The sequence below is a fragment of the Zingiber officinale genome, chromosome 6B (assembly GCF_018446385.1).
Source record: "Zingiber officinale cultivar Zhangliang chromosome 6B, Zo_v1.1, whole genome shotgun sequence".
In the NCBI taxonomy this organism is placed as follows: Eukaryota; Viridiplantae; Streptophyta; class Magnoliopsida; order Zingiberales; family Zingiberaceae; genus Zingiber; species Zingiber officinale.
Genome location: NC_055996.1, coordinates 21,377,997 through 21,402,874, shown reverse-complemented (window position 1 = coordinate 21,402,874; position 24,878 = coordinate 21,377,997). Strand labels below are relative to the sequence as shown.

The following is a 24,878-nucleotide window of genomic DNA, read 5'->3' as shown; positions in this document are numbered from 1 at the left end:
GCTTTATGGGTGTAGTTGAGTAGGATTTTTGAGATGATTTTCCTTATCGTTGTATTAGTTTAGTTTACTATTAAATTGCGTGGTATGTTATCATATATATATTGTTCCCGCCGTGTTGGCCGAGTATGAGTATATTGTAGGAAGTTTCATATTGCCACCCATACAGAGGAGATGCTGCCGAAATTTCTTCTGGCAGGGACTTCCCCGGGGCGTGACACTTCTTCCTTTCTCTCTTGAGGCTGAGGACATCTATTCCTTTTCTTCCTCCCTTTCTTCCCTCTAGGGCTGACACCCCATCTCCTCTTGGTGGCTGGAGTTTGGAGAAGAAGAAGAAGAGGAGAAGGAGCACATAGGTGGCCAATTGCTTGGTGGAGAAGAAGAAGTAGAAGGAGGTCTCTTCACTTTGTATTCTCTTGGTGGCCGAAGCTTGGAAGCAAAGAAAGGTTTGGGTGGATTTCATCTTGATAGATCATCGCCCACACGACGTCTAAGAAGACGTGAGGAATACAGCAGAAGATCAAGAGGTCTTTAAGTTACAAAGAAAGGTATAACTAATTATTTGTTTCCGCTGCATAATTAGTTTGTGTTTTTTGTATGGATCCTGAAATACCAACACAAGAGGCTAGCAATTTTGTGTTTTCATTTTTGTTCTTCAATTTTGTGTTTCGATCTTGTGCTTTGATTGAGGTCTCTGTAGTTAAACCTAAGGTTACTGTGAGAAGTTTAAATATTCAATTTCTTTGAAAGGCTTTGTCTAGGAAGTGGTGGATGATACCATAACCAAGAAGGCCTATGCCTCGCCAACGATCTGGAAGTCAATCCTTGAAATAGATATTTAATCAACTTCTGTAATGTGGTTTAACTTCTGAAGAACACAAGGGTTAAACTTGGAGTAAAAATGTTAAGTTTCGTTTCCAATCCAAGTTTAACTTTGAAGAACGAACATGGAGTAAAAATGTTAAGTTTCATTTTCAATCCAAGTTTAACTTCTGAAGAGCACATGAGTTGCTAGAAAAAGTTCTGTGCTTGTATAAATTTTTGTATAGGGAAAACAGAACGGTATTCCATGTAGCACCCAACAATTGGTATTAGAGCTAGTTTTCTGCCTCTGTGTGTTTGGTTTTCAATTAAATTATGCACGGTTCATACATAAATTTAAGCAGGATAATAGTAGGATGTGAAAATAGATTAACTCTGTGGTTGCAGGCATCATAGTTCCAACTATTATGACCCTATTGTGTTTGTGTGTGATTAGACCCTCGGGCATGTCGAGGGTATTTTATGTGTGTGCATGATTGTAATTATTAAATATAGCAGGAGCTGTATTAGTTTTAGGATTTTACATTCTGTTCGATCTAGATTACATGTACATTCCCTTATGGAATATAGGATCGATAAATGTAAAATTTTATTTTTGTCGCGAATCGTATCCTTGTGAGGTATGGTGCTATTTGAGGACCAGAGGTGCAGCGGAAAAGGAAACAAGATAGACGCGACGACATGACCTGTTGGCAGCGACTGGGGTCAGTGGCACACGGAGGACAGTTATGGATGAGGCCATAATAGTTGGAAAATTAATTTTTATATTTATTGCCTTATATGCTGTTTATATTGTTGGAACCCCAAGGTTATTTTGGTGTGATCAACAAGTTAAGTTAGGTCCTGTGTATTTTTAACCTTGTGTCTAAGTGTGCAGGAGCTTAGGAGCACAGGTAGTCCAGCGGAAGACACAACTAGCGAGAAGGACGACACGTGGTGCGTTCGAGGGACGAGGCGCTGCGGAAGAGTACACCGGCGGACGAGAAAGAAGTGTGCGGTGGTTTCGAGAGACGAGAAGTCAGAGTGGAAGACTGCTCGACGATCAAGAGATGTAGCTAGCGAGAAGGTTGGCACGGGGAGCGACTGAGGGACGAAGACTGCGGATGAGTACGCTGGCGGACGAGAAGGAAGCACGTGGCGATTCCGAGGGACGAGAAGCCGGAGCGGAAGCCTACTCGAGAAGACCGGCAGTTGGGTTCGGGTGAGCCCTATTCCGGATGGCAAAGATCACCCAAGCGAGTGGAAGACTCGGTCTGAGGCAAATGAAATCGGAGCAGAAGACCCGAGCTGGAAAAAGTCAACGGGGTTGACTTTTCCCTCCAGGGCACCTGGAACCCTTTCGGGCGCCTGGAGTTGACTTTTTGACCAGAACGCGTCAATCACGATCTGAATGTTGGGGGATAAAGTTTTACCCCCCCAGGGTGCCCCGACCAAGGCTATAAATACAGCCTTGGTCCAGAAGCTTTTCAATAATTCTAAGCAATTCATTTCAGACACTTGTGCGCTTCTTTTTAGAGTTAAACTTCTGTTTTTTGTACGTCAACGCTGTAAGAGACTTCTCCGCCTAGAGGAGATTTGTTAGTACGCTTTTCATCTATCTTGGATTAACAACCTCCCCAGTTATAACCAAGTAAATTGTGAGCCTCGTCCTTTCTGTTTTATTTACTTACTCTTTATATGCAAGTGTTAGTTTAAGAAGTCGAGAAGGGTTGTGCTTTTTGTTTTTGTAGGTTATTTAACCCCCCTTCTAGCCGGCCGCCATGATCTAACAAGTGGTATCAGTGCCAAGGCGCTTCAGGAGGACTAACCGCCAATTGAAGCAAAAATAATGGTCGGACCAAGTATCTACCCGTCGAAATTCGAAGGGGATTTCGCTACCGGGAAAAAGCGAATGCAAATATTTTTTACAACAGATTTTAAGTTAATTCTAATAATGGAATTTGATTTTGTAGCGCCAGAGGGCAAAGAAAAATACCAATGGACAAAAAAGGAGCAGGCCGACTACGTGGCGAATGGAAAAGCAGAATATCATCTGCTAAGCGTTCTTCCGCCATAAGAAGTCAATCGAATCGGAAACTACAACTCCATGAAGGAACTTTAGGAGAAGTTCCTCGAGTTGCACGAAGGGACGTCTGAAGCCAAGCTCGCCAGACGAGATCTACTTCGCAATCAGCTCACCAGCCTGCGACTTAGGGAAGACGAGACAGTTGCACATCTACACTCGAGAATTAAAGAAATCGTCACCGGACTTTCGAATCTCGGAGAAAAGGTAAGTAATCGAGATTCACTCAGGTACGAAGGAGCCCAAAAACAACGTCGCCCTCAAAGCATTGAGAGATAAACCTGAGTTGAAGTCTTCTCTCGACGACGAGGAAATGGTAATGATGGTAAGACGGTTTAAGAATCTTTATAGATCTAGGAAATCTAACCATCCGCAGGGGAAAAAGAAAAGTACTATCCGTTGCTACCACTGCAACAAAGAAGGGCACGTCAAGGACAACTGCCCCAAGCTAAAGAACAAGGACAAGGATAAAAGTAAGAAGCCTGTGCAAAAGCGCAAGGACCTAAAGGCGACGTGGGATGATACGTCGTCCAAATCGGAAGTTGAGGCATTCTCAGGGCTTGCACTAATGGCGAGCCATCAAGACGACGACTGCGATTCAAGCTCTTCCGAAATGAGCATCGAGAGCATCGATGAAGGGGGAGCTACGTCGGAAGAAAGCAGCACTTCAGGGGGAGACATGGACAACGAGATCGACAAGGTAAGTCAGGTACAATCTCTTCCTCCCGATAAACTCTTTAAATTTGTTAAATTGTTAACAAAAGATTGCTGCAAATTAGAAAAAGAAAATAAAAGTTTAAAAGTAATACTAGCTAAATCTTGTCCTCTAGAAGATTTAGACAAATCAAAATTAGAAAATGAAAAATTGAAATCAGAAAATGAAAATATGAAAATTCAAGTAGATAACTTGAAAAACCGTGCATGCTCATCTAATACATATTTTAGAAGATTTAATAATTTAAATTGGTATTTTCGATATCATAAGGGATAGATTAGAAATATTTCAAAGAAATATGCCCCTAAGAAATTTTTAGTCAATCCAGTAGGCTGGAACCTATATTGGGTTGCAAAGTCCTGTCTGACTTGAACTTGAATTAATCAGATTTAGAGCTTTTAGAGAGAAAATTAGACATTAAAATTTCTTTATGAGGCTTTGTGTAAGGAAGTGGTTGTTGCTCCAATAACCAAGAAGGCCCAGTGCCTCGCCACGACCTAGAAGCCAAAATATTGAAATAAAATGTTTAATTAACTTTCTGATAAAAGCATTAAGGTGGAAACTTAATAATGCTTTAAAAAGTTTTTTAAACATTTTTTTTAAAAAAATGTTCAATTTTTTTTTTTTGCATAAAACTCTTACATAAAAGTTAAAAGTTTTTTCTGAAATTTCTGCTTAAAATCTTTACTTAGAAAATTTTCAAAAATTTTTTAGGTCAGAATTTTTTTTAAAAAATTCTCTTACTTAAGTTTTACTTAGAAATTGTTTAACTTAGAATATTTTTTTACCTAAGTTAAAAAATTCTTCTGAAATTATAAATTATTTCAAAATTTTTTGGTTAGAATTTTTTTTTTCATAAATATTTTTTTTTTGCAAATTCTCTAACTTAGAGCTTATTCAACTTAAATTTTTTTTAAGAAAGTTAGAATTTTTTTTTTAACCTTAGACTTTTTCAGAACCCCATTTTTTTTGTGATTAAAGGGGGATAAGGAAAAGTATAAGTCTAGGGGGAGGTAGGCCAAAATTTAAATTTTCTATCTTTTTGCACTTTATTGCAAAAATAATTAGTTTATTTTTTTATGTCTATTTACCCTAACTTAACTTGGGTTGCTCACATCAAAAAGGGGGAGATTGTTGGAACCCCATGGTTGTTTTGGTGTGATCAACAAGTTAAGTTAGGTCCTATGTGTTTTTAACCTTGTGTCTAAGTGTGCAGGAGCTTAGGAGCACAGGTAGTCGAGCGGAAGACGCAGCTAGCGAGAAGGACGACACGTGGTGTGTCCGAGGGACGAGGCGCTACGGAAGAGTACACCGACGGGCGAGAAGGAAGCGCGCGGTGGTTCTGAGGGACGAGAAGCTGGAGCGGAAGACTGCTCGAGGAGCAAGAGACGCAGCTAGCGAGAAGGTCGGCACGGGGTGTGACCGAGGGATGAAGACTACGGATGAGTACGCTGGCGGATGAGAAGGAAGCACGCAGCGATTCCGAGGGACGAGAAGTCGGAGCGGAAGCCTGCTTGAGAAGACCGGAAGTTGGGTTCAGGTGAGCTCTATTCAGGATGGCAGAGATCACCCAAGCGAGAGGAAGACTTGGTCTGAGGCAAATGAAGCCGGAGCAGAAGACCCGGGCTAGAAAAAGTCAACGGGGTTGACTTTTTCCTCCGGGGCGCCCGGAACCGTCCGGGGCACCCGGACCCGGACTTGTCTGGGGCGCCCGGACTCAGAACCGTCCGGGGCGCCCGGAACCCTTCTAGGCGCCCGGAGTTGACTTTTTGACCAGAACGTGTCAATCGTGATATGAACGTTAGGGGATAAAGTTTTACCACCCCCTCCCCCCATTGCGCCCGGAACTCCTTCGGGGCGCCCCGACCAAGACTATAGATACAGCCTTGGTCCAGAAGCTTTTCGATAATTTCAAGTAATCCATTTCAGACACTTGTGCGCTTCTTTTTAGAGTTAAGCTTCTATTTTTTGTACGTCAACACTATAAGATGCTTCTCCGCTTAGAGGAGATTTATTAGTACACTTTTCATTTATCTTAAATTAACAACCTCTCTGGTTGTAACCAAGTAAATTGTGAGCCTCGTCCTTTCTGTTTTATTTACTTACTCTTTATATGCAAGTGTTAGTTTAAGAAGTCGAGAAGGGTTGTGCTTTTTGTTTTTGCAGGTTATTCAACCCCCCTTCTAGTCGGCTGCCACGATCTAACATATATGTGCTGTGTGTGTATGCATGTTAAAATTCCTCGTTTTAAATAACTAAGTGTGAGAGGAATTATTTAAATTCCACGGTATCCATTACTGGTTTGTAAGTGATGCATTCAAGCTTGCGCGTTGGCTTTAAGTGCCTTCCTCTACATCGGATGAGCTTGTTTGCGGATCACTATATCAAACTTCCTCTATGGATGATTATAGGAAATTATTTAGATTTGTGTGGTCTTCTCCAAATGAAGGGGCACGATCCTATTTAATGGACTAAGTATCGAGTAATGGTATACACTTGGCGCATTTAATAGTATCCTCCCCATCGGAGTCACTTCTATTATTTGTGTGACCGAAGAAAAACCAACTATTAACTTTATTTGTCATAAAGTTAGGTTGACAAGATAATAAAATTAATGGGTAAACCCCCCTCTTACAGATGTTTGAATTTGTATACATCCACACTAAGGTGGCATACAAAATTCATGGTGTTTTGAGGTGTTGGTGAATTTAAATGATATTGTTTGAGGAATCAATATTATTTTAAATTCTAAAGTTTTGACCAAATATTTTGTGATTCTTAGGATTTCAAATGGCTTTCAATCCTCTTGCTATTATATTGAAAGAGAACAAATTTACTGGTCCCAATTACAATGATTGGAAATAAAACTTGGACTGTTCTCACAAAAGGGAGAACAATAAAGGTGTATCTTATTCATTAGTTGTTGAAACATGTTTAGCAGTGTTATCTACCGGTACCTGGTGTGTAGATACGGGAGCCACTGCTCATGTCTGCAATTCATTGTAGGGGTTCCAAGATACCCGATAACTATATGAAGGGGAAATCACTGTCTACATGGGTAATGCTACAAAAGTGGTGGTTGTTGCAGTGGGAGATGCTTATTTATCCTTTGATAGGAATAAAACATTGATTTTGAAAAATTGTCTTTATGTACCAAGTTTTAGAAAGAACTTGATTTCAGTTTCTAAACTATTTTTGGATGGATATTTTGTTTCTTTTGATGACAAAGTAGTTGTCAAGAAAAATAGAGTGGTTATCTGTTCTGGTACGTTGATTGACAATTTATACACTCTTAATCCAATAACTCCCACGATGCAACAAATGGAAATTAATAACACATCTTCTAATTCAAATAAGAGAAAACATCCTTCAGGAATGAACCAAATATATCTTTGGCATCTAAGGCTAGGTCATATTAACTTGAGTAGGATTCAAAGGTTAATAGCCGATGGACTTTTGGGTTCATTAGTGGTGGAAAACTTTCCAACCTGCGAGTCTTGCTTGGAAGGAAAAATGACCAAGAGACCTTTTAAGGCTAAGGGGTATAGAGTCAAAGATGTGTTGGAATTGGTTCATTCTGATTTGTGTGGACCTATGACTATCCAAGAAAGAGGTGGTTTCGAATATTTCGTCTCTTTTATAGATGACTATTCAAGATACGGGTACATTTACTTGATGCGCCGCAAGTCTGAGTGCTTGACAAGTTCAAAGAGTACAAGGTTGATGTGGAGAAACGCCATGGTAAAAGAATCAAGACACTACGGTCTGATCGTGGTGGCGAGTACCTCTTAGGAGAGTTTAGGAGTTACTTATCAGAGGTCGAGATTCAACCCCAACTGTCTGCACCTGGTACACCCCAACAGAATGGTGTGGCAGAACGAAGGAATAGGACTCTTATGGAAATGGTTAGATCAATGATGAGTTATTCAGAATTACCAAATTCGTTTTGAAGATATACTCTAGAAACGACAGTGTACATTCTAAACTTGGTACCTTCTAAGTCAGTACCCTCTACTCCCATAGAATTGTGGAATTGGCATAAACCTAATCTGAAGCATATTCGGATTTGGGATAATCCAGCACATGTGCTGAAGGAAGACACTGATAAGTTGGAATCACGTACAGAAGTTCACTTGTTTGTGGGTTATCCTAAAGTAACAAAAGGTGGTTTATTTTATAGTCCTAAAGATCAGAAGGTCATTGTTAGTACCAATGCCCGATTTTTAGAAGAGGACTATGTAATGAACCACAAGCCCATGAGTAAAATTATTCTTGAAGAAATAAGAGAAGACACGTCTATTTTAGTACCAACGGTACAAGATGAGATACCACAAGAAACTGCAACACGTGTCACAAATGATGTACAATTATAAGTTGTGTCACGTCGTAGTGGGAGGGTTGTTCGGCAACCTGATAGATTCATGTTTTTGGGAGAGTCTTCAGTCTTTATCCCTGGTGAACATGTTAGAGTGCATACTAAAAGCTTAGTTTTTGTAAACATTTATTTTTGAAATAAAAGAATCACATTGGTCAAATGTCTACATTTATTTGCTAAGTGTAATTGTTCAATTAATTTATATTGTAGATAACATGGTGTGTGGTGTCACACACAAAAGATCATGTTATCAGTTCTTTATAAATTATAAACAGATGCTCACGACTAAGATGGAAAGGAACAAATCGTTGGAATAGTCGTAGTGTAATTAGGTATTAGTTTATCTTGACTAATAAATTACACTAGTACAATCTTAGTGTATTGAGTAGGACCATTTAAGGTAAGTTCTTTTTATACTGACTTAATAAAAGAACAATACCTTAGTTATTATGGAAGTGTGTGCTCTTAACCCTAATATAATAACAAGCACATATATTTAGTATTTATTTCTTTGACTTATCAAAGGGTGAGATTTAGCTCGATAAATAAATAGGCCCGATAAGTTGGGAAATGATATTACTTATAGTATGTGTTGTTGATTATAGAAGGAAACTGTGTCCTAGTCATCTAGGTTGAGAATGCCCCCAAGAGGAGCTCATAAGGATTGTCATGTTAAACCCTGCAGGTGGACTTAGTCCGACATGACGATGAAGTTGAGTGGTACTACTCTTGGACTAAGATATTAATTAAAGCGAGTTGTCAGTAACTCAATTAAATTAATGGACATTCGATATCTTAAACACAGGGAGACTAACACACTCATGATAAGAAGGAGTCCATAATTAATTTGGGATTGGTGCGGTAGTGCAATAATACTCTCTATTAGAATGAGTTATTATTGATGAACTTGAGTTGTGTGTTCGGAACGAACACGGGATACTCGAGTTCATCGGAAGGCCAAAACCAATTTATCCTCTAGGTCCCTGTCGTAGCCTCATTAATGCCTCAAATCCACTCATGAAAAGCCCATCTTGGTGTCCAAGAGGAGGTTGGCCCCTATGGCTTTGTCAGGCCCATGGCTTGGTGACCAAGCCATAGGGGCCGACCACTATCTTCTCAAAGAGGGCCGGCCCTTTGCTTGGTACACAAGGAAGGAGGGGTCGGCCACCATAATCCAAATAAGGAGGGGTGTTTTGAATTTTTAAAATCTTCTCTTTATAGATAACTACAAGTTTTAAAAGAAGGATTTTAAATTTACAAAACTTTCCTTATTTGAATTAGGCCACATGGTTTAAAAGAAAGTTTAAAAGTTTTAAAACTTTCATTTTTTAACCATCCTCATGGTTTTGAAAAAAAAGGAAGGGATTTTAAATTTAAAATTTTCTATTTTTGTAACCATGTTAAAAAAGGAAATTTTAGAAGAGAAGTTTTAAATTTTAAAACTTTCCTTTTTAACATCCACATTAGGAAATTAAAAGAGAGCTTGTAAAATTTTATAAGAGTTTTCCTTCTTTGCTTATAAAATTTTTACAAAGATTGTTTTCCTTCTTTTAAGGGCCGGCCACCCTTGCTTGGTGCCCAAGCAAGGGGCCGGCCAATCAATCAATTAAAGGAGAAAAAGAAAACTAAAAGGGGAAAAGGAAAAATAAGAGGAAGATTTTAATTTTTGTAAAAATCTTTCTTTATTTGCCTTGTGCAAGTATTATAAAAGAAGGGGAGGAGAGGCCTCATGATGTATCAATTCTTATTCTCTTGTTGGAGCTCTTTCTTGTGGCTGACCCTCTCTCTTTCCTTTCCCCTTGCTCTCTTTTGTTCCTTGGTGGTGGTGGTGGCCGAATACTAGAGAAGGAGGAGGAGCTTTTGGGTGGTGTTCATCTTGGAGGATTGTCGCCCACACGACGTCCGAGAGGAGGCGAGAAATATGGCAGAAGATCTCGAGGTTATTAGCATACAAAGAAGAGGTATAACTAGTAATTATTTTCCGCATCATGCTAGTTCTTATTTGTATGAATTCCAAATACAAGAGGCATATGATTCTAGAGTTTCGAATTTGTGATTCGAGTTTTTGTTTTTTTTTTGTTTTTCGAATTTGTGATTCGATTGTTCTTTTTGGTTAAACCTAGAGTTATATAAGGAAATTAAATATTAGCTTTCCTTAAAAGTCTTTGTCTAGGCGGTGGTGGATGATCCCATACTCAAGAAGGACTAGTGCCTCTCCATGTAGTCCTAGAAGCCAATTTTGGAAATTAATATTTAATTAAATTTATAACATAGGTGGTTTTGGATCAATAATGTTAAGTATTGTTTGTAATTCAAATCTAAACCATTAAGAACAAATAAGTTAAATTTGGAATTAATAATGTTAAGTTCCGTTCGCGATTCCTAATTTAATATCTAAAGAACACAATAGATTGTTTAGGAAAGGTTCGACACTTGTATAAAATTTTTATACAGTAGAGCCGGTACCATCTTCCTAGGACCAATCAACAATTGGTATCAGAGCTAGGTTTACCTCTGTGTGTTTGGTTTTCAAATATATTATGTACATGTCATACATAATTTAGGCAGGATAATAGTAGGATGTGCTAACTTTATCGTTGCAGGCTCCAACTATTATGACATATAGATATTGTGTGTGAATGGACCCTTAGACATATCAAGGGCATTTGATTGTGTGTGCATGATTGTAATATTAAATACAGCAGGAGCTGTATTAGTTATTAGGATTTTACAATTTTGTTTCGATCTAGGTTACATGTACATTCCTTTATGGAATATAGGATCGATATATGTAAAATTCTATTTTTGTCGTGGATCGTATCTTTGCGAGGCGTGGTGCTATTAGAGGACCAGAGGCGCAGCGGAAAAGGAAGCTCGATGGACCCAACAGCATGATCCCTAGGGATGGAAGCACGTGAAGGACAGTGATGGAAGAAGCCATAATAGTTGGAAAATTAATTTCCATATTTATTACTTTTATTTACTGTGATGTGTGTTTGCATGTGATGTATGCTAGCATAGGTTAAAATTCCTCACCATAAATAACTAAGTGGGAAAGAGATTTTTAAATAAATTCCACGGTCTCCATTGCTGGTTTGTAAGTGATACAATAAGCTTGCGTGTTGGCTCTGAGTGCCTCCCTCCACAACGGATGGGTTTGTTGCGAATCACTAGATCAAACTTCCTTTATGGATTATTATAGGAAATTATTTAGGAGCGTGTGATCTTCTCCAACCGAAGGGGCACAATCCTATTTAATGGACTAAGTATCAAGTAATGGTATACACTTAGACACATTCAATAGTATCCTCCCCAATGGAGTCACTGCTATTGTCTTGTGTGATCAAAGGAAAACCAACTATTAATTTTATTTGTCATAAGGTTAGGATGACAAGATAATAAAATTAATGGGTAAAGCTCTCCTCTTACAAATGTTGAATTTGTATACGTCCACACTAACGTGACATGCAAAATTCATGGTGTTTTGAGGTGTTGGTAAATTTAAATAGTATTGTTTGAGGAATCAATATTATTCTAAATTTAGAGTCTTGACCAAAGTTTATTTTGTGATTCTTAGGATGACTTTCAACCCGCTGGCCATTATACTGAAAGAGAACAAACTTACTGGTCCCAACTATATAGATTGGAAAAGAAACCTAGACATTGTCCTAACTGCTGAGGGCTATAAGTTTGTACTGTCAGAGGAGTGCCCTGATGTGCCTAATGGTGAATCTACCTAAGAGGAGATTGAGAATCATAGGAAATGGGTAAAGGAAGATGAGATGACGCGGTGTTACATTTTGGCTTCAATGTCAAATGTACTGCAACATCAGCATCAGGATTTACCAACAGCTTATGATATAATGAACAATCTCAAGGATCTCTTTGGTCACCAGGATCAGGCCGCTAGGCAAGAAGCAATGAGAAAGTTAATGACAGCCACCATGACAGAGGGTACTCCCGTCAGGGACCATATCCTAAAGATGATGGCTTATTTGAACGAAATACAAATCCTTGGAGGAGAAATTGATGGGGAAACCCAGATCGATATGATTCTCCAGACGCTACCCAGAAGTTTTGAGCATTTTCGCCTGAACTATAATATGAATAAAAGGATGTATTCATTGACGGAACTACTGACATAACTTCAGGCAGTAGAACGACTATTTCGTCATAATTCTCAGATTCACTATGCTGAAAATGGTTCTACTTCTAAGTCGAAAGACAAGAAGAAGAAGAAATAGGCTGCATCAGCAAAGAAGGTGAATAAACCTCAAGGTACAGGACATAAAGCTGGAATGAAGAAGTCGAAGGGCAAGTGCTTCATCTGCAAGCAGTCAGGACATTGGAAGGCAGACTGTCCTCATAGGAAAGAGAACAATAAATGTATATCTCATTCTCTAGTAGTTGAAACATGTTTAGCGGTGTTATTTACCAGCACCTGGTGTGTAGATACGGGAGCCACTGATCATGTCTGCAACTCTTTACAGGGGTTCCAGGAAACCCGACAACTATTTGAAGGAGAGATAACCATCTATATGGGCAATGCTACTAAGGTGGCGGCTGTTGCAGTGGGAGACGTCTACTTATCTTTTGATAGGAATAGAAGTTTGGTTTTAAGAAATTGTCTTTATGTACCCAGTTTTAGAAAGAATTTAATTTTAGTTTCTAAACTGTATTTGGATGAATATTCTGTTTCCTTTAATAACAATGTGGTTATAAAGAGAAATAGGGTTATTATCTGTTCTGGTGCATTGGTTGGCAATTTATATACTTTAAATCCAATATCTCCCACAAAGCAACAAATGGAAATTAATAACATATATTCTAATTCTAATAAGAGAAAGAAACCTTCTGAAATGAACCAAACATATCTTTGGCATCTAAGGCTTGGTCATATTAACTTAAGTAGGATTCAAAAACTTTTAGCTGATGGATTCTTGGGTTCATTAGAGTTGGAAAACTTTCCAACCTGTGCAGCTTGCTTGGAAGGTAAAATGACCAAGAGATCTTTTAAGGCGAAGGGGTATAGAACCAAAGATGTGTTAGAACTGGTTCATTCTGATTTGTGTGGTCCTATGTCAATCCAGGCAAGAGGTGGTTATGAATACTTTATCTCTTTTATAGACGATTATTCAAGATACGAATACATTTACTTGATGCGCCGCAAGTCTGAATGCTTTGATAAGTTCAAAGAATATAGGGATGATGTGGAGAAACGTCTTGGTAAAAGTATCAAGACACTACGGTCTGACCGTGGTGGCAAATACCTCTTTGGAGAGTTTAGGAATTACTTATCAGAAGTCAGGATTCAATCCCAATTGTCTGCACCTGGTACACTCCAACATAATGGTGTGGCAGAACGAAGGAATATGACTCTTATGGAAATGGTAAGATCGATGATGAGTTATTCAGAATTACTAAATTCGTTTTGGGGATATGCTCTGGAAACAGCAATGTACATTCTGAATATGGTACATTCTAAAACAGTTCCTTCTACTCCCATGAAATTATGGAATGAGCGTAAGCCTAGTCTGAATCATATCCGGATATGGGGTAGTCTAGCACATGTGCTGAAGGGAGATACTGACAAGTTGGAATCACGTACATAAGTATGTTTGTTTGTGGGATATCCTAAAGGAACGAAAGGGGGTTTGTTTTATAATCCTAAAAATCAGAAGATCATTGTAAGCACCAATACTTGATTTTTAGAGGAAGATTATATAATGAACCATAAGTCCATGAGTGAAATTGTACTAGAAGAAATAAGAGAGGGCACGTCTACTTTAGTACCAACAGTACAAGATGAAGTATCACAAGAGACTGCAACACGTGTCACACATGATACACAACCAGAGACAGTGCCTCGTCATGGTGGAAGGGTTGTAAAGCAACCTGAAAGATTCATGTTTTTGGGAGAGTCTTCGGACTTGATCCCGGGTAAACATGAACCTGATCCCCGGACATATGACAAAGCACTCCAAGATAAAGATGCGGTATCTTAGAAAAAGGCAATGAATTCTGAAATAGAGTCTATGTATTCTAATAAGATATGGGAGCTTGTAGAACCACCAAATGGTAAAAAGCCGTTGGATGCAAGTGGATCTACAAAAGGAAAAGAGGGACAGACGGGAAGGTAGAAACTTTCAAAGCAAGGCTTGTTGCGAAAGGGTATACTCAGAAAGAGGGAATCGATTATGAGGAGACTTTTTCACCAGTAGCTATGCTTAAGTCTATCCGGATACTTTTATCCATTGCCGCTCCTATGGATTATGAGATTTGGTAAATGGATGTCAAGACAGCTTTCCTTAACGGAAGTCTTGAAGAAAACATTCATATGAAGCAACCAGAGGGATTCATTGAAAAAGGCAAAGAGCATCTAGTGTGCAACCTAAATCGGTCCATTTATGGACTGAAGCAAGCTTCAAGATCTTGGAACATCCGATTTAACGAAGTAATCCAGTCATATGGATTTATTCAGTGTCCGGATGAGTCTTGTGTATACAAGAAGTGTAATGGAAACATGGTGGTATTTCTTGTACTATACGTAGATGACATTTTATTAATTGGCAACAATGTCAAGGTGTTATCAGACGTAAGGGTATGGTTGTCCAAACAATTCGATATGAAGGACTTAAAAGAATGTGCACACATTCTTGGGATCAAAGTCATAAGGGATCACAAGAAAAGGATGTTGTGTCTATCTCAAGCTTCATATATAGATACAATCCTTGCTCATTTTAGCATGCAAAACTCCAAGAAAGGTTTTTTACCTTTTAGGCATGGAGTAGCTTTATCTAAAGAGATGTCTTCGAAGACATCAAAGGAGATAGAGGACATGAAGGCAGTTCCTTATGCTTCGGCTGTAGGAAGCCTAATGTATGTAATGTTGTGTACGAGACCAGATATCTGTTTTGTCGTGGGCATGATTAGCAGATATCAAAGTAACCCTGGATAAGGACATTGGACTACTGTAAAGCATATATTGAAGTACTTGAGAAGGACTAGAGCTTATATACTAGTTTACCAAGCAGACGATTTACTCCCTGTGGGTTACACGAATTCCGACTTCCAATCAGATAGGGACAATAGTAAGTCTACATCGGGATATGTGTTTACTCTAGGAGGTGGAGCCATTGCATGGAGGAGTGTTAAGCAGAAATGCGTTTCAGACTCAATCATGGAAGCTGAGTATGTGGTAGCCTCTGAGGCAACCAAAGAAGCTGTATGGCTCAGGAACTTCCTAATGGACTTAGATGTGATTCCTGGTTTGCCCAAAATCATCACAATTTATTGTGATAATAGCGGTACAGTTGCAAACTCGAAGGAACCACGAGCTCATAAAGCGAGTAAGCATATAGAGCGCAAGTACCACCTGATACGAGACACCGTCAAGCGAGGAGAAGTTGTCATCGCCAAGATTGCATCAGCAGATAACCTGGCAGATCCTTTCACTAAGGCCCTTCCAGCGAAAGCTTTTGATCAGCATGTGGAAGGGGATGGGAATCAGATGTATGGCAACAGATATGGAAGCTTAGTCTTTTAGTATAAGTGGGAGATTGTTAGAGTGTATACTAAAAGTCTAGCTTTTGTAAACAATTATTTTTGAAATAAAAGATTCACATTGGTCAAATGTCTACATTTATTTGCTAAGTGTTATTGTTCAATTAATTTATATTGTAGATAACATGATGTGTGGTGTCACACACAGAAGATCATGTTATCCGTTCTTTATAAATTATAAACAGATGCTCATGACTAAGATGGAAAGGAACAAACCGTTGGAATAGTCGTATTGTAATTAGATATTAGTTTATCTTGACTAATAAATTACACTAGTACACTCTTAGTGTATTGAGTAGGACCATTTAAGGTAAGTTCTTTTATATTGACTTAATAAAAGAACAAGACCTTAGTTATTATGGAAGTGTACGCTCTTAATCCTAATATAACAAGCACATATATTGAGTATTTATTTCTTTAACTTATCAAATGGTGAGATTTAGCTCGATAAATCAAGGCCCGATAAGTTGGGAAATGATATTACTTATAGTGTGTGTTGTTGATTATAGAAGGAAACTATGTCCTAGTCATCTAGGTTGAGAATGCCCCCAAGAGGAGCTCATAAGGATTGTCATGTTAAACCCTGCAAGTGGACTTAGTCCGACATGACGATGAAGTTGAGTGGTACTACTCTTGGACTAAGATATTAATTAAAGCGAGTTGTCAGTAACTCAATTAAATTAATGGACATTCAATATCTTAAACACAGGGGGACTAACACACTCATGATAAGAAGGAGTCCATAATGTAATTTGGGATTGGTGCGGTAGTGCAATAATAACTCTCTAGTGGAATGAGTTATTATTGATGAACTTGAGTTGTGTGTTCGGGGTGAACACGGGATACTCGAGTTCATCGGAAGGCTAAAACTAATTTCTCCTCTAGGTCCCTATCGTAGCCTCATTAATGCCTCAAATCCACTCATGAAAAGCCCATCTTGATGTCCAAGAGGAGGCTGGCCCCTATGGCTTTGTCAGACCCATGGCTTGGTGACCAAGCCATAGGGGTCGGCCACTATCTTCTCAAAGAGGGCCGGCCCTTTGCTTGGTGTCCAAGCAAGGAGGGGTCGGCCACCATAATCCAAATAAGGAGGGGTGTTTTTGAATTTTTAAAATCTTCTCTTTGTAGATAACTACAAGTTTTAAAAGAAGGATTTTAAATTTACAAAACTTTCCTTATTTGAATTAGACCACATGGTTTAAAAGAAAGTTTAAAAGTTTTAAAACTTTCCTTTTTTAACCATCCTCATGGTTTTGAAAAAAAAGGAAGGGAGTTTTAAATTTAAAATTTTATATTTTTGTAACCATGTTAAAAAAGGAAATTTTAGAAGAGAAGTTTTAAATTTTAAAACTTGGTTTTAATTTTTAAAACTTTCCTTTTTTAACATCCACATTAGGAAATTAAAAGAGAGCTTGTAAAATTTTATAAGAGCTTTCCTTCTTTGCTTATAAAATTTTTACAAAGATTATTTTCCTTCTTTTAAGGGTCGGCCACCCTTGCTTGGTGCCCAGCAAGGGGCCGGCCAATCAATCAGTTAAAGGAGAAAAGGAAAAATAAAAGGGGAAATGGAAAAACAAGAGGAAGATTTTAATTTTTATAAAAATCTTTCCTTTTTTGCCTTGGGCAAGTATTATAAAAGAAGGGGAGGGAAGGCCTCATGATGTATCAATTCTTATTCTCTTGTTGGAGCTCTCTCTTGTGGTCGACCCTCTCTCTTTCCTTTCCCCTTGCTCTCTTTTGTTCCTTGGTGGTGGTGGTGGCCGAATACTAGAGAAGGAGGAGGAACTTTTGGGTGGTGTTCATCTTGGAGGATCGTCACCCACACGACGTCCGAGAGGAGGCGAGGAATACGACAGAAGATCTCGAGGTTATTAGCATACAAAGAAGAGGTATAACTAGTAATTATTTTCTGCATCATGCTAGTTCTTCTTTGTATGAATTCTAAACACAAGAGGCATATGATTCTAGAGTTTCGAATTTGTGATTCGAGTTTGTGTTTTTTTTTGTTTTTCGAATTTGTGATTCGATTGTTCTTTTTGGTTAAACCTAGAGTTATATAAGGAAATTAAATATTTTCTTTCCTTAAAAGTCTTTGTCTAGGCGGTGGTGGATGATCCCATATCCAAGAAGGACTTGTGCCTCGTCATGCAGTCCTGGAAGTCAATTTTGGAAATTAATATTTAATTAAATTTATAACATAGGTGGATTTGGATCAATAATGTTAAGTATCGTTTGCGATCCAAATCTAAACCATTAAGAACAGATAAGTTAAATTTGAAATCAATAATGTTAAGTTTCGTTTGCGATTCCTAATTTAATTTCTAAAGAACACAATAGGTTGTTTAGGAAAGGTTCGACACTTGTACAAAATTTTTGTATAGTGGAGCCGGTACGATCTTCCTAGGACCAACCAACAGAATATGAACCTGATCCCTGCATATATGATGAAGCACTCCAAGATAAAGATGCAGCATCTTAGCAAAGTGCGATGAACTCTGAAATAGAATCTATGCATTCTAATCAGGTCTGGGAGCTTGTAGAACCACTAAATGGTGTAAAAGTCATTAGGTGTAAATGAGTCTACAAAAGAAAATGAGGGACAAATGGGAAGGTAGAAACCTTCAAAGTAAGGCTTGTTGCAAAAGGGTATACTCAGAAAGAGGGAATCGATTTTGAGGAAACCTTTTAGCTGATAGACATGCTTAAGTCTATCCGGATTCTTTTATCTATTACCGCTCATATAGATTATGAGATTTGGCAAATGGATGTCAAGACAGCTTTCCTTAATGGAACTCTTGAAGAAAACATCCATATGAAGCAACCAGAGGGATTCATTGCGAAGGGCAAAGAGCATCTTGTATGTAAGCTCAATCGGTCTATTTATGGACTGAAGTAAGCTTCGAGATCTTAGAACATCCGGTTTAATGAAGTGATCCAGTCTTATAGATTCATTCAGTATCCAGATGAGTCTTGTGTATACAAGAAGAGTGACGGAAATGTGGTGGTATTTCTTGTACTATACGTAGATGATATTTTGCTCATTGGCAACAATGTCAAAGTGTTGTCAGACGTAAGGGTATGATTGTCAAAGCAGTTTGATATGAAGGACTTGGGAGAATGTGGACATATTCTTAGGATCAAATTAATAAGGGATCACAAGAAAAGATTGTTGTGCTTATCCCAAGTTTCATACATCGATACTATCCTAGCTCATTTTAGCATGCAAAACTCCAAGAAAGGTCTTCTACCTTTTCATCATAGAGTACCTTTATCTAAAGAGATGTGTCCTAAAACATCAAAGGAGATAGAGGATATGAAGGCAGTTCCTTATGCTTCGGCTGTAGGAACCTTAATGTATGCAATGCTATGTACGAGACTGAATATATGTTTTGCTGTGGGCATGGTTAGCAGATATCAAAGTAATCCAGGACATGGATATTGGACTGCCGTAAAGCATATATTAAAGTACCTGAGAATGACTAGAGATCATATGCTGGTTTACTAGGCAGATAATTTGCTCCTTGTGGGTTACACGGATTTGGATTTCCAATCAGATAGGGACAATAGTAAGTCAACCTTAGGGTATGTGTTTACTTTGGGAGGTGGAGCCATAACATGGAGGAGTGTTAAGCTGAAATGCCTTTCAGACTACACCATGGAAGCTAAGTATGTGGCAGCCTCTAAGGCAGCCAAAGAAGTTGTATGACTTAGAAACTTCTTGATGGACTTAGATGTGATTCCTGGTTTACCCAAAATTATCACAATTTATTGTGATAATAGTGGTGTAGTAGCAAATTCAAAGGAACCACGAGCCCATAAGGCAAGTAAACACATTGAGCGCAAGTACCACCTGATACGAGCCATCGTAAAGTGAAGAGAAGTTGTTGTTGCCAAGATTGCATCAGAAGATAACTTGGCAGATCCTTTCACTAAAGCCCTTCCGGCGAGAGCTTTTCATGGGCATGTTGAGGGGATGGGAATCAGATGTATGGCAGCATATATGGCAGCATAGTCTTTTAGTATAAATGGGAGATTGTTAGGATGTATACTAAAAGCCTAACTTTTTGTATGAACATTTATTTTGTAATAAGAATCACATTGATCAAATGTCTGCATTTAGTAAAATGCAATTGTCCATTTGATTTATATTGTAGATAACATGGTGTGTGGTGTCACACAGAAGATCACGTTATTAGTTCCTTATAAATTATAAATAGTAGCTCACAACCAGGATGGATTGGGACAAACTATTGGAATGGTTGTAGTGTAATTTGGTATTAGTTTATCTTGACTATAAAATTACACTAGTACACTATGTGTGTATTGAGCAGGACCATTTGAGGTTGTTTTTTTTATACTGATTGCATAAAAGACAGAACCTCTATTATTATGGATGTGCATACTCTTAATCCGGATATAATAACAAGCACATATATTTAGTATTTATTTCTTTAATTTATCAATGGGTGAGATTTATTTGTTAAATCAATAGGCCCGATAAGTTGGGAAATGATATTATTTATATGGTGTGTTGTTGATTATAGAAGGAAATTGTGTCCTAATTATCTAGGTCGATGATGTCCCCTTGAGGAGCTCATAAGGATTGTCATGTAAACCCTGTAGGTGGACTTAGTTCCGACATGACAATAAAGTTGAGTGGTACTACTCTTGAAGCTAGATGTTAATTAAGTGAGTTGTCAGTAACTCATTTAATTAATGGACATTCGATATCTTAAACATAGAGAGATTAATGCACTCATGATAAGAAGGTGCCCATAATGTAATATGGGATTGGTGCGGTATTTCAATAATAACTCTTTAGTGGTATGAGTTATTATTGATGAACTTGAGTTGGGTGTTTGGGTTGAACATAGGAAGCTCAAGCTCATCGAGAAGCCAAAATCAATTTCTCCTCTTGGTCCCTACTGTAGCCTCTATAAAGCCTCACGTTCACCCATTTTGATTTTACTTCTTACCCAAATGAGGGGTCGACCACATCCTTGCTTGGTGCCCAAGCAAGGGGCCGACCAAGCCTTATTTGGTGCCCAAAATGTAGGCCAGCCAAGCCTTGCTTGGTGTCCAAGCAAGAGGCCGACCATACCACATAGGAGAAGAGAAAGAGGAAGTTTTTATTAAAACAAAACTTTGTTAAAATCTTTCCTTTTATAGCTTTCTACAATGTATTAAAAGAGAGATTTTAATTTTGTTAAAATCTTTCCTTTTTTGTAGTTATCTACCATGGTTAAAAGAGATATTTTAATTTTGTTAAAATCTTTCCTTTTTGTAGTTATCTACAATGGTTAAAAGAGATATTCTAATCTTTTCTTTTTTGTAGTTATCTACGATGTTTAAAAGAGAGATTTTAATTTTGTTAAAATCTTTACTTTTTTATAATTATCCACAATGGTTAAAAGAGAGATTTTAATTTTGTTAAAATCTTTTCTTTTTTGTAACCAACCATTATAGGAATAAAAGGAAGATTTTGTTTAAAATAAAATTTTATTATAATCTTTCCTTTTATAGCTATTCACAATGGTTTAAAAGAAAGATTTTAATTTTGTTAAAATCTTTTCTTTATTTTTTTGTAACCATCTATAATAGCAAATAAAAAGGGAATTTTATTAAAACTTTCCTTATTAGTCACTAGCAAAGAATATAAAAGAGGAGGAGGGGGTGCTCTCTATAGACATAACCCTAAGCTCTCTCTCTTTATTCTTTAGGTGGTCGGCCTCTTCTTCTCCCTTTCTCTCTTGAGGCCGGAGGCATCTATTCCTCTTCTTCCTCCCTTTCTTCCCTCTAGGGCTGACACCCCATCTCCTCTTGGTGGCCGGAGTTTGAAGAAGAAGAAGAAGAAGAAGAGGAGAAGGAGCACATAGGTGGTTGGTTGCTTGGTGGAGAAGAAGTAGAAGGAGGTCTCTTCACTTCGTATTCTCTTGGTGGCCGAAGCTTGGAAGCAAAGAAAGGTTCTGGTGGATTTTATCTTGGTAGATCGCCGCCCACATGACATCCAAGAAAAGGCGAGGAATACAGCAGAAGATCAGAAGGTCTTTAAGTTACAAAGAAAGGTATAACTAATTATTTGTTTTTGCTACATAATTAGTTTGTGTTCTTTGTATGGATCCTAAAATACCAACATAAGAGGCTAGTGATTTTGTGTTTTCATTTTTGTGCTTCAATTTTGTGTTTCGATCTTGTGCTTTGATTGAGGTCTCTGTAGTTAATCCTAAGGTTACTGTGAGAAGTTTGAATCACTACAACAAAAACTCTCATAGACATCGGTTTTCCACCGATGTCTATTACATTTTCGACCGATGTCTATGAAGGCGATGTAAAAGGTCTACCATTTTAGACATCGGGTTAAAACTGGTGTAGTATCACTTAACGACATCGGGTGTAAAACTGATGTAATATTATATGTTAATAACACCAGTTTTGGCAGCGGTATACGACCGATGTAATATTAGTTAATGACACCGGTTTTGCAACGGTGGAAAACTGATGTAATATCAATATTGTTTAACGACACAAATCCGATTTCCGAAATAGTGAAAAACCAATATTATCACCAAGCAAATCATAAAATTAAGTTAATATTATTAATTCACTAACAAAATCACAAATAAAAATACACCGATGTATCTAAACACACCAAGTCAATATCCATATAACCAACACATAAATATTCTTCTTACAACATAAAAAGATAATAGATATTGTGCACATCAAGTCGGTATCCACAAATTACACATAACTATTCTTCTTACAACATCAAAAGATAATAGATAGTACACAAATATGTTTCTTACTGGTGCCAACATTATCCTTCTTGCTCTATGCATAGTAGCTAAGTTTACCCGTGAAGCTAAACCGAGCACAGATAATCCTCCAGAACTGATGCTTCTTCCCATGTTACCACTGCCAACAATGTTGCCTACAGAGCTTGTAAGTCTTGGCCCTACATTACTCAATACTGGAGAAACTCCCAAACCAGGAACAGAACTACGATTCCCATAAGTTGAACTTGAGGAAATACCAGTTATTGACCCAATGACTCCATTAATATTACTACTACTAAAAGCATGATTTCCAACAACATTAATACCCCCTCTATTTGTGACACCAGAGCCATGAGGCATCTGCATGAAAAAAAATCCAGAATCAATACTATAAAACACATTCAAAGGACCATATGATGCAGTGAAGTAATGTGGAAATAAACTCATGCCAGACCTGAGATAATGCAACCAAAAGACTGTTTGATGAGAACCATCCACTAGGAATGCTTCCTCCTGGTTGCTGAACACCACCTGATGGTACAACACCCATTGCGGCCTCTCTGGATGCAAGCGAACCAGGCACAGTTGGCAGGTTGAAGCTTCCATGAATATTATGCAATCCTTGAAGATCACCTATTTTTTTACAAACCATAATCAAAATTCCACATACAAGCAAAATTTCACATGAATATGTTAATAAAGTTTATGTAGGAATGTCTAACCAGAAGGATGGAACCAAGGCACTTCCACAGACTGGCTAGAAAACAATGTGGTATAGGGTTGGCTTGAGGAGTCAACAAGATTAGATGTTGAACCATTAAGAGTTGACTGTACCAAGAGACCCAGTAATTTGATCAGCAAAAGCAAGACTAGTAAAAGCACAGGGCATGGGCAAGGTGCTAACAAACTTGGTATGCTAACCAACAAGAAAGAAACAACCGCGTCAAGTTAGTATTTACATAAACTGTATTGAAACATCTGCACTAAACAACAAAAGCTACTCATCTCTAACAATTGAAACTCAGCTAAGAATAAGGAATTATATTATGAATACCAAGAGTAAAATTACATCAGATACAAATCCCATACATAAAATAACAGATAGCCAATTTGGGATGAATATTGAAGTCTATAACTATTTATTCTACTTCTCTCCATCAAGCTAGAACATAATGGAGCATAGACATTGATGGTGCTTAGTTTGTCAAGTTGTACTCAATAAAGATTTGATTATCAATTTAGTAACCTTGTGATTTCTTAAACCATGCTCTAAAAATTTGTTTGATAGCATAGATAACTTTCTTAAACATTCTAAAAAATTTCAAGTTTACAATGGAAATAACGCTCTAACAATTCACAGAACCTAAACATTCTAAAAACACTAAATCTAAGAATTTATTTGTGGTAAAGAATCTAAGCTTGCTGCACATGAAATGTAATGAATATGGAATGCAAATGCTAAACACACTAGGAGTTGAAGTCTTATGAAAGGTCATGTGCAAGAAAAGGTGAGGAGGGCCTCCTGAGGTTTAATTTTAACAACTTAGCATCTAATATTTGGATGCTAAATTTAATGCAGGATGATGACTTTGACTCTAAAATCTACAATATCCACAGTTCACACATGATTACAGTACACTCTTCTTCATAGCAAACAACACAGAGTAGGAATCTACAACTCTGAAGGATCAAATGAGTTGTTGCTCAAGTCCCTGTAAATGAAATCAGGTATACATAATCTCCCATTTCACCAAATGGAAAATCAAGCTAGTCCTGAAATGGCTTATTCTCACATATTGTAGAGGGCATGCATTCCAGTCATATTTGGTATCAGACAACATGATTCTATATTCTTTAATTTGATTCCTTACTATACCTTGATGCCTCTTCTTTCTACATGTTTGTGGAGTTCTACTAGCATGCGAATCCCATCACTGTCAATGGAAGTCACTCCTGTGCTCAAAAGTGCAAAAACTGGTTATTTTTATTTTACTCTTTTCCTTAATTTGATATTATCTGAACCTGATAATAATTATTTTCAACAAGAAAGAAGGCTTACCGTCCATGTCCAGAATCAGATATTGCAGTGTTTCTTCCTCCTCTATCCACCTCATGATTCTGTCCAGAATCAGATATTGCATTACAATAGAATAATCAAGTTTATCCAGTACTGCATATAATACAAATAATCATTTAAGTAATCTTCATCATGAAACCTTTGTAAACATGAATTGCTTATAAGTAACATCATAATAGAAAAAGTTTGTTTGATAGGCTATCAAGCTTAAATTATAAAGAAACCTGAACTCGCATGCACGTCTTGTATAAACAAGCATAACATAAATATTTATTTAGTACTAACATTATGCCTAATAGAAATTGATTACAGATAAGAAATTGAAACAGTTATTGCTAGTACGGACATGAAAAGCAGAGGAGAGGTGTCACTTACAATTAAAAGAAGAGGCAATAGTTATATGCATACATGGGACACGGCTATTCCTTGCATTTGAGGAGTCACGACTGCCAGATTTAAACTAGCATATGAAGAATCATAGCCACTGAAAA

General features: G+C 37.7%; 1 protein-coding gene and 1 long non-coding RNA gene across 2 annotated transcripts; both read right to left on the bottom strand.

Moving 5' to 3' along the window:
* Positions 1-22,219: 22,219 nt before the first annotated feature.
* On the bottom strand, positions 22,220-22,958 carry LOC121989989 (probable NOT transcription complex subunit VIP2). The gene is made up of 2 exons (XM_042544276.1): positions 22,765-22,958; positions 22,220-22,670 (listed from the first exon to the last, which is right to left on the bottom strand). The coding sequence occupies exons 1-2, from the start codon at positions 22,858-22,860 to the stop codon at positions 22,257-22,259; spliced, it is 510 nt and encodes a 169-aa protein (XP_042400210.1). The 5' UTR covers positions 22,861-22,958; the 3' UTR covers positions 22,220-22,256.
* Positions 22,959-23,079: 121 nt separating this feature from the next.
* LOC121989988 lies at positions 23,080-24,382 on the bottom strand. The gene is made up of 3 exons (XR_006114388.1): positions 24,370-24,382; positions 24,187-24,263; positions 23,080-23,138 (listed from the first exon to the last, which is right to left on the bottom strand). It is a non-coding gene; the product is annotated as an uncharacterized LOC121989988 (long non-coding RNA).
* Between the last annotated feature and the right edge of the window lie 496 nt (positions 24,383-24,878).